At 34.8% G+C, this 14,743-nt stretch overlaps 2 protein-coding genes across 2 annotated transcripts in view; one reads left to right on the plus strand and one right to left on the minus strand.

The window, feature by feature from the left end:
* The window catches only part of LOC107558334 (astrotactin-1-like), a 39,442-nt gene extending 37,378 nt beyond the window's left edge, over positions 1 to 2,064 (plus strand). The window contains exon 6 of the mRNA XM_016241989.1: positions 1,304 to 2,064. Within this exon, the coding sequence (XP_016097475.1) occupies positions 1,304 to 1,541 (238 nt within the window). The 3' untranslated portion in view covers positions 1,542 to 2,064. The remainder of the gene's footprint in view (positions 1 to 1,303) is intronic.
* Positions 2,065 to 2,773: 709 nt separating this feature from the next.
* LOC107558342 (pappalysin-2-like) overlaps positions 2,774 to 14,743 on the minus strand; it is a 52,219-nt gene continuing 40,249 nt past the window's right edge. Inside the window, exons 19-21 of the mRNA XM_016242000.1 lie at positions 12,322 to 12,393; positions 4,959 to 5,057; positions 2,774 to 3,449 (exon numbers count right to left, since the gene is read on the minus strand). Of these exons, the coding sequence (XP_016097486.1) occupies positions 3,342 to 3,449; positions 4,959 to 5,057; positions 12,322 to 12,393 (279 nt within the window). The 3' untranslated portion in view covers positions 2,774 to 3,341. The remainder of the gene's footprint in view (positions 3,450 to 4,958; positions 5,058 to 12,321; positions 12,394 to 14,743) is intronic.

The raw sequence follows: 14,743 nt of genomic DNA on the forward strand, positions 1-14,743 counted from the left end.
GTTGACCCTGAGTGGTCAGCTAAATATCTACAGTGGATCTAAAATATGAATAGTTAATTATAACTAGTTATGGTTAATTATTCATATTTCCTGTCGTTGAGCTAAATTCGCTACAGCACTCTCAGTTAGATCATCCGAAGATGAATTCATAGAGACCAAACATGATATAGGTGAGGTTATATTAACTAGTGGTCTATCATAACATGCATAAAACAGCATACACTACAACAGACAATATACAAGAACAGTAATGGTATACACAATGACCTGAAGGATATGTGTATTCAATCAAAGAAAGGTTTTCCTATGAATTAATTAGAGAACAGTCCATTTCTCTGGGCATTATGTGTCTTTCCTATGAGGAAAATGAGGGAGTTTCTCTGCCCGCATTCCTTTAGGCAATAAAACCAGTGATATAAGCATTGGTTGCCATGGAACCAGAGGCCTGTTCTGCCTTTCTGAGGTGTTAGGTGCATTTCGGGGAAAGGGTCCATAGACCCTCGTAATTGGCCCTTTGGTTAGGTGAGGGGGCGTTAGATATTATTTGTTAAATATAACAAAAAGTTGTGTGTCTGATTGGTCCAAATGCTACAATCACAATGGATGTTAGCAGAAAAAGACTGATTTGAATCACGTGCAGAGCAAGACAAAAGCTGTGTTGTTGTTGAAGTAATTTGATAGTACAGAGATAAAACTAAATTACAAAAAAAGGGATCAGTCAAAACAAAAGTACTGCATGTGAGTTTAATTTACTAAGGTTTTAATGACTAATGTTCCAAAAGATGATGAAAATTGCTATTATAATATACTGTATATTTATAATAATAATACAAAAATAAAAACACATTATATTACAATTTAATATAACTATTTTCTATTTTATTATATTTTAAAATGCAATTTATTCCTGTATTGTTTTTCAGCAGCCATTACTCCAGTCTTCGGTGTCACATGATCAATCTGAAATCATTCTAATATTGGTGGTGCTCAAGAATGATTTATTATAAATGTTGAAAACAGTTTTGCCGATTAATATTTTTGTGGAAACTTTGTTTTTTCTTTGATGAATAGAAAGTCCTTTCTATTCTTTGATAACTATTCTATTATTTCTATACAACATTCTAAAAATTTTACCGTCATTTTTGACCAATTTATTACATCCATGCTGAATTTTATTTATTTATTTCAGCATAATATTGTCTAACTGCATATGTTCCATATGCATTTGACCCAGACAGTATGTAATAAATAAACATTAACACACATTACTAACCAAGTATCATCTTTGTGTTTGCTCCTGCAGGAAAGCAGGATTGATCCTGGCTCAGCTGGATGAACTCAGCGGTTGGTGCCGGGGTCTCCTCCAGGAACCTAAAATTGGCTTGCGCAGAGCATCCCTCAAGTATCTGTCTTGTCGTTATACAGATACCAAAGCATTCGGGCTTAGCTGGGTGAATCTCAGCCAAGACTTACGTAAGGCCTGTGAAGATCAGATGCTCTCCATTATGTACAATGATTATGGAGAACCCAAGGAGCTTTAAGCCAACTTGGACAACAAGAGGACCAGTCAGGGGCCGTACCTAAATGCAGCCTCCCCTTTAGGGCTTCTCTCTAGAGAATCTGGTCCATCGGTTTTAACATTAATTGGATATTTAATGATGAAGAGGAAAATATTTTGAGAACGAGCTCTGCTGATTTTTCAAGAAGTATTCAAGTGGTATGTCTATGGGCTTGCACATAAAAATGTACAGTGTACAGTCAAAGGAAAGTTGCATTAAAGTGTCATTTAGACGTGGTGTATTTTGTCAAATAGTGCATACACCAGCTTGTATAGGTAGGATTTTTTCCACAAGAACTAAAACTGTATCACCTTAATGTGCTGAAAATGTAAAATGTCTCTGTAGTGCATATAGATATGGAAAGAGCTATAGCAATTGTAAATGTTAGTTAATTATTAAACACTACTAATGTGCTGAATGTAGTATTCAAACTAAGGTATGAGAGGTCAAGAAACTGTAAAGGTATTTTTTTTTTTTTTTTTTTTTTTTTTTTTTTTTTTTTTTTTTTAAGTATAAGCAGTATTATGAAAATAACCATTTTAAAGTTGTGTTCAATAACATGTCTTGTTTATGTTTTATTTCCTATTCCAAATAAAATCTCCAACATTAATTCACTGATTATTTACTGAAATTTGAACAAAAGTAATGAGGGCTGCACAGTTTTTAAAGTCTTGAAAGTTGTGATTAAACTTAAGTATATCAACAGCTCTTTTCTTACGCATCGACATATATCTGAGCGGGAAAAAAAAGCAAGCCGGGAAAATATTTCTGTCCAGTTCAGCAGTTGTTGATTGGTTGGAGGCATATTTTAAGGTTGATTGTAAAAAGAGGTGGCACTTAAGCAGACTAAATGACTGGCCAGCATAAATCAACAGAGTCGTCTGTAATTTTCAAAACATTTAGTTGTGACATTTTAAGAACATTCAGAAATCCAGCCAGAAATCATTCAAAATAAGATCAATAACATTTAGAAAATAGATTGTCTTTAATATTTAATAATTTCTTATATAATGTTTTTTCCTTTATATTATTATTCGATTATTTCTTTAACAATGTGTTTTTAATATATTTAATATTTGACATTCATATGATTTCATATTGTAATTTCAGTCTGCATCTTGCACCATTTGATGGTTAAAAATAATCTGATATTATTTAAATCTTGATTTTATGTTCAATCAACTTTTTTAAACCAACCAAACTTCTTTAACGGTGTGTATTTATACTTTATTGATATGACCGTGAACCTACACTTTAACAGACAGAAGAGCATACAAAAATAGTATCATATATTTCCATTATAATTGCTATAAATGAAATCTCACATGCATTTCACAGGTTTTACATGTACAGGGTATAAAATAACGATGAGAGGAAAAAACCCTGAAATCTCAAATTTTGAAAGAACTGACAGTCTGAGATAAGCACTTTGTATACCTGTATTAATGACATATAGGTGGAAACAATATTGAATGTGGCTCACAACAAGCAAGAGCTATTTGTATAAAATATAAAAATCAGCTACACTTGAAACTTTTGTGAGTATGTGTTTGATGGTGTACATAATTGCATGTGGGCTAAAATATGGGTCATATCTACATCTATGTTAGAGATCTTGAAAAAATATTAGGTATTATTTTATAGATTAATATTGAAGAGGATTGTTTTTATGCACTTATATGCTTTGATTTACTCTGCCTTTGATCAGCCTGGCACTCATGTGGAGTGAGAAACATTCAGGTTATTGTTTGACATTTTCTTTTCAAGCCAGTCTGAGAGCTTTCACAGCGGTCCTGGCTCCTTTCGCTTGGCTGTGCCCTTGTTCTCCTCGGCTTCGGGGTCACGGCAGGTGCACTCATCGTGATCGCAGTCCACCCCGAACTGAATGACCTGTCAATCAACCAGACACGCTTTTACAAACAGCATCCAGAAAACATTCGACCACAAACATCTACGGTATGTGGGAGCCACACGCAGTCTTTGAACAAGAGATCAAAGTGTGGTTTGGATAATTCAGCTCAAAAATACTTTAAGGCATCACAGTAGATCAAAACAATGAGCACTGCCTTTTTCCAGATGCATGATCGACATCAACTGTTGACCAAATTACTCAGAATAACCAATAGAATAAGGGTCCATTGATGAAAAAAAATGTGGAGAATGGCCTGTTTGGGTGTTTATTTACCTAACCAGAAAGTCATATGGATTGGAATTTGTACACGATTGATAAGGACATGACGATCGCATTCAGTGCTGAAGGGAACAAAAAAAGAGAGAGAAAGCCTGACTGTGAGTAGATGAGTAAAGGAGGTGAACACATGTTAAGAATCAACTGGAGGAGGTTCTCGTCCAGGATTCGTGCCATCACCACAGGTTGCAAAATAAACCCAAATTCCCAGCTAAGCAGCCTACTCCAGGAAAAGTAAACATGAAAGTACAGCGTAAGCTCTTATTTCACCTGATGTTTACGAGATACAATTGTCTCACTGCGGTACATTCGAGAGTATACATTCATTAATATTGCATTTCTTTGGAAGACGGAAGTTTTGCTTTGGTTTCATGCTAAATAATCATGATAGATGCTTTTCAAAATATCCAAAAATATTCTAAATATTTGCTTTCGGATCAACCGCAATTGTATCTGTGCATATAATTTTGTTTCCTGTGCATGTGGCAGAATGCTAGAAAAGGAGCCACAGAAGAAGGGATGAGAGGAATTTGTTCTTTATTGTCCAACCTTGTCTCTGTCTCTCGTCCTAGACGCTCTTAAACCAGACTGCCCTACCAACCTACTCTGACTTTTCCATGGCTTGCGTAAACAGAAGCATGGCAGCTCTGCCGGACCTACGGTGGCAGGATGCTGTTCCTCACGGTTTATTTCACTTTCTCAGACCCTGCTTGTTTTAAAAAAAAAAAAAGTGAAGTGACATGTGGCCAAGTATGGTTACCCATACTAGGAATTAGTGCTCTGCATTTAACCCATCCAAAGTGCACACACACAGCAGTGAACACACACACACCGTGAACACACACCCAGAGCAGTGGGCAGCCATTTATGTTGCGGCGCCCGGGGAGCAGTTGGGGGTTCGGTGCCTTGCTCAAGGGCACCTCAGTCGTGGTATTGAAGGTGGAAGAGAGCGCTGTACATTCACTCCCCCCACCTACAATTCCTGCCGGACCGGAGACTCGAACTCGCAACCTTTTGGGTTACGAGTCCCCCCCGCCCGAGCTCATTCTCGCTATGGGAGATCACGCCACCTGAGTGCCTAATGATGTGGGCGACGTTCATGGAAAGGGTTGGCAATGTGGAGAGACAGAGAGTGGCACTGTGAGAGAGGAATGTGAAAGCAACGTAGCATGAATGTGGATGAGAAGAATAGCCTTTCAGATGAGATTTACCTTTCTAGATGAGAGAGTGGATGGACAGCAGTCTCCCCCGTCATATTGGCAGTACGCTCGGTTATTAATGGTGTCGCACCAACCATCTCCTCTGAATGGCTGCAAAGAAAGAGTTGCGATTAATTAATCAGATGCTGTCTTTTAAATGAGATTTTGAGTAATACATACAGAATAATGTTTATAATGTATATTTGCTGTACAAAGAATTTTTTTGCTTGTATTATTAAAATTGTTTTCATGTTAATTAATTAATTAAATTATAAATAATAATAATAATAATAATAATAATAATAATAATATAATAATTAATTATTATCATTGTATCAGTATCGGACAATATTGAATATTTAACTGTGCATGCTCATTTCCTTTTTTTACTTTTTTTTTACTGTAAATTATCTTATGCCATTTTCTAAAACTCGCTTAATCTTTAAAATCACTAATATCACTTTACAATAAGGATTTATTTGTTACAATTAGTGCTACTAGTAATACTCATAAAGCATTTATTAATCGTAGTTAATGTTAATTCCAACTTTTACTAATACATAATTAAAATCAAAAACATTACATTATTTAATGGACCTCAGCTAACATGAATTAACAATGAACAATTGTATTTTTATTAACTAACCTTAACAAAGATTATTAAACACTGTAACAAATGTATTGCTCATTGTTAGTTAATATTTGTTAATGATTAACTAATGTTAACTAATGAGACCTTATTGTAAAATATTACCATAATTTAAAAACACCGTTAAATGTAATCAAATGAAATTACAAAATAAAAATGGAATTACATCATTTTTAGTTGTCAGTCATAACATAAAAAAAAACAAATACAAACCAAATAAATAAATTAATTTCATGATCACATTAATCTAAGAATTATTAATGGTTTCAAAATAATTAATATTATATAAACAGGCAAACTATAGCCTTCCATATGCAGGAACAGTTTATTATACATCCAAACAACCTGAACTCACTGAACTAGTACATGTGCCCTTAAAGTATTTTAAAGGTTCAAGCATGAGTTACCTCATTTTATTATGTACAATTAACAGTTTTCTCTGAACATGAGGAAAGAAATGCATGGATCATGCCAAAGGGATTTCTGTTATACCTTATGGTAGGTGGCATTTCTCATTTATTCCTTTCAAATAAAATAAAACCGCATCTGTTATTCCAGACAAAACTTCCTAACTTCCTTGTACTTCCTTCGATGTCATTACTTCACCTGTGTGAGAGCATGGTTACCCGTTTTGCAATGCCCAAGGGAGCAAAATCCAACCTTCTTGAGTGGACTACAATTATCAAATTTAATATGCATAAACACTTTAAATGTGTCATAATGCCTTCCTAAAGGATTTCACCTAACCTTAAAGGATCTGATGCCAATAACAGGAAAACAAGTGCGGTCTGCCAAAGACACTTTTGGCTCTCTTGCGCATGTGGAGTCCTTTCAAAGAGTCCAGGTTCTACCTGATTCCACATCCCTGTGCAAGAGCAGCTGGCGAGGAGATCTCTGTAATTTATCCCTGCTAAACCTACACCCAATCCAAAATGTTTTTCCTGCCGTGGTCTCATTCTCCAAGTCATAAGCAATATCATTTTTTATTCTTCAGTTTCAAGCTTGTGTATACATAGTTTATTTCTTTATTCTTGCTCTCCATCCATTTTATTACCTAAAGCACATTGCAAATTTATTGGCCATAACAATGTAAAAAACCAGTCTTACCACTTTGTGTTTAAATGAACGTGTTACATATTGCAAGTTAAATATCTGAATCTAAAACACATGCATTATTAATGTTGTTTTAGAAAAGGCTGGAAAACGAAAAATGACCTAATGCCTGAACTAAAGAGTCGTGTAACAGTAAATGGGAAGGATTTGTGGAATGCATCTGCTCCAGCCAGCATGGAAAACTGCCAGTGAATGTTAAACAACACTGTAGTCAACCATCTGAAGCACTACACAAAATCATCTGACACACATATATCTGGCTCAAGACAAAACAACAGTCAAAAAAAAAAGTCAAAATCTTGACCACCACAGACACTCAGATGACCAAAACAATAGACAATATAATGTTTTAAATCATTTAAATCTCTTGCTTATTTTCTTCTAAATTAATCATGCTAAATTATTACAATAAATTGACAAATACTTGCTCATTGTGTCTGTTTTGGCTCAATAGATTTATTTTAAGCATAAGGAGCTGCAGTGATGTTTTGATGGAAGGACACAAGCATTTAAATGATTGATTTCAGTGTTTTGTGTTTATATTCAGTTTATTTAGACAACATAGTATACGATTTCAATATCTATCATTTTTTCAGTTGTCAGTGATAACATTAATAAAATTTAAAATAATAAAATAAAATCTAACTAGTAAATTAATAATAAAAAAATTTCGTCATAAGCAACTGCAGTGCAACTCATGAGGTGTTTTTATCAAGGTTTCGAGACCTAATAGGAAAGACTCAATGACCTTACTGTAATCCAATAATAAATATAAATACCTCTTCAGATTGCCCACTGCTCAGTGTCAGTTCAGGCTGTCCACTTTGAGGTATATCCTAAAATTTATTTTCCTGGCCTCCTCTCAAAGAGGGGTTTTAGTAGGCAACCCTGCTATGTTTTGGGCAGAATCCAAAGCTTGATTTGGATTACTGAATTTATTGAAAATGAAACTCTCTATGAGTCACTTAAAAAATATGTATTTTTTAAAAACACAATTAACCCCTAGCAACAGTTTCTGTGATGAACGTTTGCAATCTGAGATACCGGAGATCAACAAACCGAAATCTTATCTGAAGCAAACAATGAAGGTGTCTTTTCACCTTACAGTACACGTCGTCGGGAGAAATCCCTAAACATCCCACAGGAGCGAGGGAGGACACACTCCACAGGTTGCCTGACCGAGCACATCTAATGCTAAGCGAAATAGAATAGAATAAACAAATCTCCTTGGCAACAACATGTTTTCATGGACAACATTGTTTTGAGGCCTCATGTTAGTGCTGGCATCTCACTTCACTGAAGTATGCGGCCCTTGATTGGCTCTCTCCAGAGTTCCCAAAAGACTACTAATTATGTTCCCCTCCATTTCATTTCTAATGTAAACTTTAATTTTTTTGTCTTTAAATGCAAGTTGAATATGCTGAAAAACTAATTTTAGGTAACACATCACAACAGTGAAAGGCCAAATGAAGTGTTTCCAGTTTTTTTGTGTTTGTGTCTTGTCAACTCTTTCCATAATGTTAAGATGAAGAAACCCAGTGCATGTCCTGAGAGGAATCAGATGACCATTCTTCTAACCATATTTGCAGCAAGGAATGTGAACAGTGGTTCTTCGTAAACTTGTGGCATCATCTGTAAGGTTTTCTCAAATGGAGCCACACAAAAAGGGGAAAAAGTTTACTCAAAAGCTGGTTTGAAGCAGTCAAATAAATTGTACTTTATAGTAGCAGAGGAAAAACAAAAACAAACAACTCCAATAGTCCAAAGCTCAGAAGGGCAAAGAAAATCTAAATCAGTGAGGGTCAAATCAAGATTTAAAAAAAGAGCAAACTGAGGAGTTTCAACAGAAACTACCAGAAGAAAGCTTTCCATTAGCATTTTAATTCATCTGAAAAAATGGACAGAGGAGCCTCTTAAATAAGAAGTTACAGGTCTGTGAGAGCCAGAAATCTTGCTTGTTTGTAGGTGACCAAATACTTATTTTACCGAGGAATTTACCAATTAATTCTTTAAAAATCCTACAATGTGATTTTCTGGATTTTTTTTCTCATTTCGTCTCTCATAGTTGAGGTATACCTATGATGAAAATTACAGGCCTCTCTCATCTTTTTAAGTGGGAGAACTTGCACAATTGGTGGCTGACTAAATACTTTTTTGCCCCACTGTATATATAAAATTCAAATGTCAAAATTCCAGTACCATGGGTTAGAAAAGCAGACTTAAAGTCTACTTATGTTTGGCCTTGGTGGTTCAAAATAAAATATTAATAATGACACAAACTAAAGCATAACCTGAGCTGACCTCTTCACTTATAATTAGCCTATAATAGGAAAGACCTTCTGGACATGTTGCAGAGCAACTGGAACATGTGCTGTGGTTTAATTTATACTGAGTCTCCAATATAAAAGCAACTGTTTTGCTTGGTAACAAATGAGGGCAAGAGAAGATGAGAGGGTCTGGCAGATATGAGGGGTATTTGAATATCATAAAACATCCCTCTACAGGAATGGTGTGTTCCAAAGTAGAATGAATAGATCATAAAACCTGTCTGCTTTACTCTGAAATTATATTAAGAATGATCAAATCTGATATCCACAGGAAAAAATAAAAAAGGCATGCTACTGATGATAAAATTAGACAAACTAAATATATTGTCTTTTTATGATCAAAATGTTAAAGGGTTAGTTCACCCAAAAATGAAAATTAGCCCATAAATTACTCACCCTCAAGGCATCCTAGGTGTATATGACTTTCTTCTTTCAGACGAATCCAGTCGGAGTTATATTAAAAATTGTCTTTGATCTTTCAAGCTGTTTAATGGCACTCAGTGGGTGTTGCAGTGCTACAGTCCAAAAGAAGTGAAATAAAAAGTGCCCATCCATAACAAAAAGTGTCTCACATGGCTCCGGGGGGTGAACAAAGGCCTCCTGTAGCGAATCGATGCATTTTTATAAGAAAAATAACCATATTTAAAACGTAATAATCACTTTAATCTAGCTTGCGCTCACTGTTGTAAACGGAAGCAGTTCCGGGCGGATGACGTATGAGGATTCGTCTGAAAGAAGAAAGTCATATACACCTAGGATGCCTTGAGGGTGAGTAATTTATGGGCTAATTTTCATTTTTGGGTGAACTAACCCTTTAAGATTAAAATTTGTTTAAAAATTATATACATATAAAGATTTATTAGATAAACAATTTGATTTACCTTTCTTTATTAAATACATTAAACATTTAAATGTATTTTATTATTAAATACATTTTATTAAATACATAAAATTAGAAATGTTTTTGCTATATTTAGAAAAAAAAAATCCTAAACAATTGATCCAAGTCTCATGCATTTGATTGGCACACTGTACTAAACACCACACCACCCTTTCACTTGAAAGATATTACAATAAACAGTCATCCATTATTTCCAAAACTCTCTACTGTTAATTTAAACACTATTTTCGATTCCAGACTTCACATGACTCTGCTGCGTTACTTCTGTTGACTTTTAGCGAAGCCTGGTATGTTACTTTCGTCACATATCATTTGTGATTATTTTAATGCATCCATCAGTTACATAACACCTTTAAATTCCTGCACACACACACCGATAAGATCATTCATTTGCTTTGGCACCTCAGCACTACAATTGTCGACAAAGTCTGATGAGTTAGTGCTTGGGGTGAATTTAAACAGGATTCTGTGAACTGCAGGAAGGACTCTGGAGGAACAGAAACTGGAATAATAAGTTTTATGATCATGTATATACCACATTTTACAGTGGCAATGATATTTTCATTCGGTTTTATTTTTGTGATAAAAGGAGACCTGGTGAGAATCAATCTGTCAGCATGCTGTGGGAAGATGTGGCATGCAGTCCATCAACCATTGCACTAAATGTTTCTCTTGGCCAGGAAAAATGTAAAAGATGTCTCCATATGAGAGCGAATGGTGTCGGAAATCCATGACAACAAAATGCCTCATTACTGACGTAAATGTAAACTTGGGAAAGTGTAAACCAAATACAGACAAAATAAAAATAGAAAACTAAATGACTACGCTTCTTGACCCTTTGGAATGGGTTCATTCAGATCTGAATTCCTGCAGGCGTAAATGGCTTCAAAGTCATGAATATTATGTGCTACTAGCCCGACCTTTTATGCTTTATTTATACATGCTTTTAAAAAAATGGATCACGGATTTGATTTGCGAGTTCCATTTTGGTCAAACGGCCCAGTTAATAAGATGAACATGGAGTTATGACTACAGAGATAGTGAAGAGCAAAACAGGTTTCCCCATCTGCGTACGAAGCTCCATGACACAATAATTGGAACATAAAACTAAAAAAATCAACACCATCATCATTTATCACTGATTATGGTGCTCCCTGATCCTCCTAGACCACCTCAATCCTCTGCTGGTGGTTATCTATCAGACTGCTCTTTTCTCTGCTAGATCTGACAGTAGACAGATGTGAACGCTGCCGTTGGTTTTACATCTTCCAGTGTGCACCAAAATACTGCTGCCATACACTACAAATCAGTATTATAACAATAATTTTTTATTTAATGCAGCATCATTGTTACAAACCAATATACCCTTTTTTTTATCAGTGGCAATCTCTAAAGTAGATTTTTATTATTTTATTTATTTTTTCTTTAAAAAGTTGTAGCATAACTTTGTGTGGGGAGTAGAACAAAATATAACTTGTTATTATTCACTAAAATGCTCCCCTTTGTTTGTAGTTCTTCACTTGTCATTGATGTAAAACATGTATAATATATATTTATATGATGTTTATTTATATGATACACTAAATAATATAAATTTTAGATTTTTTTCTTCTGAATTTTTTTTATAATTTGTAAAATGTATGTTGGTTTTGCTGTCACTTTAGATCAATTTAATACTTTTTTACTGAATAAAAGTATTAAATCCCACCCACCAAAATAAATAAATAAATAAAAGTCAAATATCGTACTGACCCCAAACTTTTGAACAGTAGTATTTATAAGGAAAAATAATAATGAATACATAAAATTAGATTTTTTTTAAATGTATCCAAGTCTCATACTTCATTAATTTGAATGACATAATGTACTAAACACCTCTCCACCCTTTCACATTTTTAAGATATATCCCGACATCACTGGCATAGCTAAAATCCCGACAGAAATACAATGAACAGTTATCCATTATTTTTGCCCCAAACACTCGACTGTTATTTTCAACACTATTTTCACTTCCGTGCTTCAAATGTTTATCGTGTGACTTCAGAAACCTTGAAATATAGTGATCAAGTCTTTTGGACTACTTTTAGGGAGCTTGTATTATTCATTATTCAAGTTTTTGGTCAACATAAACTGTTGTTCTATGGAAAAGAGCTGCATGAACATCCGTTACAAACGGAAAAATACTGAATGAATACTGAAAAAAGAAAAGCATATGGTTTTCTAACAACATGAGGGTGACAGAATCATCTAGAATTTAGAAAGAATTGAGAATAATTTCCATCTTGCACAAAATCACATTAGCTTTGAGGAACTATTTTGACTCTTGTGCGATGTTGTACTTCATCACTAATCAGAAAGACTTCACGTAATATAATTGGCACTCACCTCACAGGACTGAATGCAGTGGATCTGTCCTGGATTCGGATGCCACTTCAACATGCCAGTACAGACAATACTCTTTCAAAGGAAGAGAAATAGAGGAGCAAGAGAGGGAAGAAGAAGGGGAAGGGGAAGGAGAGAGTCAATTGCTGCATTGTAATGATGACATAAAGCAAAAAAGGTGACTTATTACGATTGATGAAGTTCTTGTAACAATTCTTCTTGAGAGGAAATTTGAAAACGGGGTTTCTATTTATTTCTACTTTATTTAGACTTTTCCAGAAATCTAATAATATCTAACTTAATTTTAAAAGACAAAAACTGAGACATGGTGCCTAAAAATAAAATGGCAAATTAATATCCAATAACAATTACATATAATAAGGGTTACTTTTGCCCTCCTGTCCTTTCAATTTGAACAAACATGTCACTGATTTGACATTTTCTCAGAATTGGAAAGCTGACCTGTTTCTAAAACAGAATTTCTGGAAAGAAACTTGCTTATCTCTTATTCATCTCCCTCCTACTGTGACCTTTACGCCATCATTCTTACCCAATCTGCAATACTTTGGACAACATTCCTGGAAAGCAGGCTGTTCTTTAGGGGTGCTGATGTATCATTATAAACAATGGGAGTCCGACACCTTCAGAGCTTCAGGCTTGACGTGTGGCATTTTAGGCGTCTCTTATAAAAACATCACACTGTAATCATTACTCTCACGAGCTGATATGACACTGAGAGACAGAATCAACACTTTGGCAGAGAGATTTCAATGGTAAGGTGAGTTGAACCCGGTTTTGTAGCGAGAATCAAGGTAACCCAATCCAATTTATCACTCTGATGTGCCAATAATGTGATTCCATTTTTGTGTCCAAAGTATTCAGTCTTAAAGCTCCTCTGCCAAGAGCCAAAATAGGTTCCCCCAAACAAAGATCATGTCATGATGTGTGGAACAGGGAAAAACCCATTTCATTTCAGTCTTAGAAAATCCCTTTAAGGGACATTTTTGAGAAGTCTTTGCTACATTTACAAGACTACTTTGTTTCTGGGTTGAATTATTGGTCAAGGACATCCTGGTTCCTAAAAGACATCAACCATTTTCCAAATTGTCACATCACATCCAAGCATGTTGACTATGATGGACAGGTAGATGATAAAAAAAAAATCACAATTAATAAAAAAAAAAACGAACCCACAATATCAATCGATCCATTCATCCATCCATCTATCTATCCTTTTATTTAGTGCCATATCAGCATTAAAGTCTAGTCAAGAGCAAAGTAGTTTATAGTAAAAGAGACAAACAGTAAGCTTCTTACAACATTACAATAAAGACTAGTTAAAGGTGACCTATTATGCCGCTTTCTACAATATGTAATATAAGTCTCAGGTGTCCCCAGAATGTGTCTGTGAAGTTTAGGCTCAAAATACCCCACAGGTCATGTATTATATAATTTTTAAAAAGCCTATTTTGAAAGAAAGCAGAAACACACGTGCAAGTATCTTTAAATGCAAATGAGCTGATGCTCAAGAGTAAAATGGGTAATGATATCCACTTAACTTTATATTTGAAGCATATTTTAACATTCAATATGCCTTAAATGCAACATATTACGTTATATTTTTCTTTACACATGGTTAAAAATATGTTTACTGATAACCATGGAAATCTACAAATACTATAACTACGGTCACTTTAGTAAAACCATGGTTAATTTTCATAAGGGACTGCCAGTGACAGGCTGTTGCATGCATAAAATGCAACCTTTTTATTCTGACAGTGTATGATTTATACTAACATCACAGAATAGAACATGATCAATATGAACTCAATATGATCCTCTGATAAGCATTGTTCTGGGCTGCCAGACCCAAAAGCATCAATGGTTTCTTATGATACTTTAGGGAAACGCAGCCCTGTGTAGGATATCAGACCGAATCAGACAATCTAAGATTTGGTCAAAACCGAGTTGAGGCACGAGGAGTCACAAAAATTCCACAGAGGCCCAAGACAACAGGATGTCATAAATCAGGCATTAGCCCTCTGAAGCAAGCCTAAACCTAAACCCCTGTCACAGATCCTTTTTCAACATTAACACAAAAGAAACTTCATTTCCATGTGAATATGCATCTAAATGACACTAAAAGGACTCGAGCAACTAACCATTGCTACATATCTAACCCCATATCATGTATCTAACCCACATGTTTAACCATCATGCCTTCATCATTTATTGTGAATGTATTTTTAATAACTATTGAATAGTTTAAGAATTGCTATTGATGTTTAGTATGTGTGTGTTTGAGAATTCATGCTTGAAACGTTTCTTCCAATCAATACTTGGTCAAATGTATCATATTCTTATTATAAGAAATCATGTCCAAAATGTATACTCTACCAGAGCGGGAAAAACGCAGATCATGTGA

The sequence above is a fragment of the Sinocyclocheilus grahami genome, unplaced genomic scaffold (assembly GCF_001515645.1).
Source record: "Sinocyclocheilus grahami isolate Dianchi unplaced genomic scaffold, SAMN03320097.WGS_v1.1 scaffold21.1, whole genome shotgun sequence".
Lineage (NCBI taxonomy): Eukaryota > Metazoa > Chordata > Actinopteri > Cypriniformes > Cyprinidae > Sinocyclocheilus > Sinocyclocheilus grahami.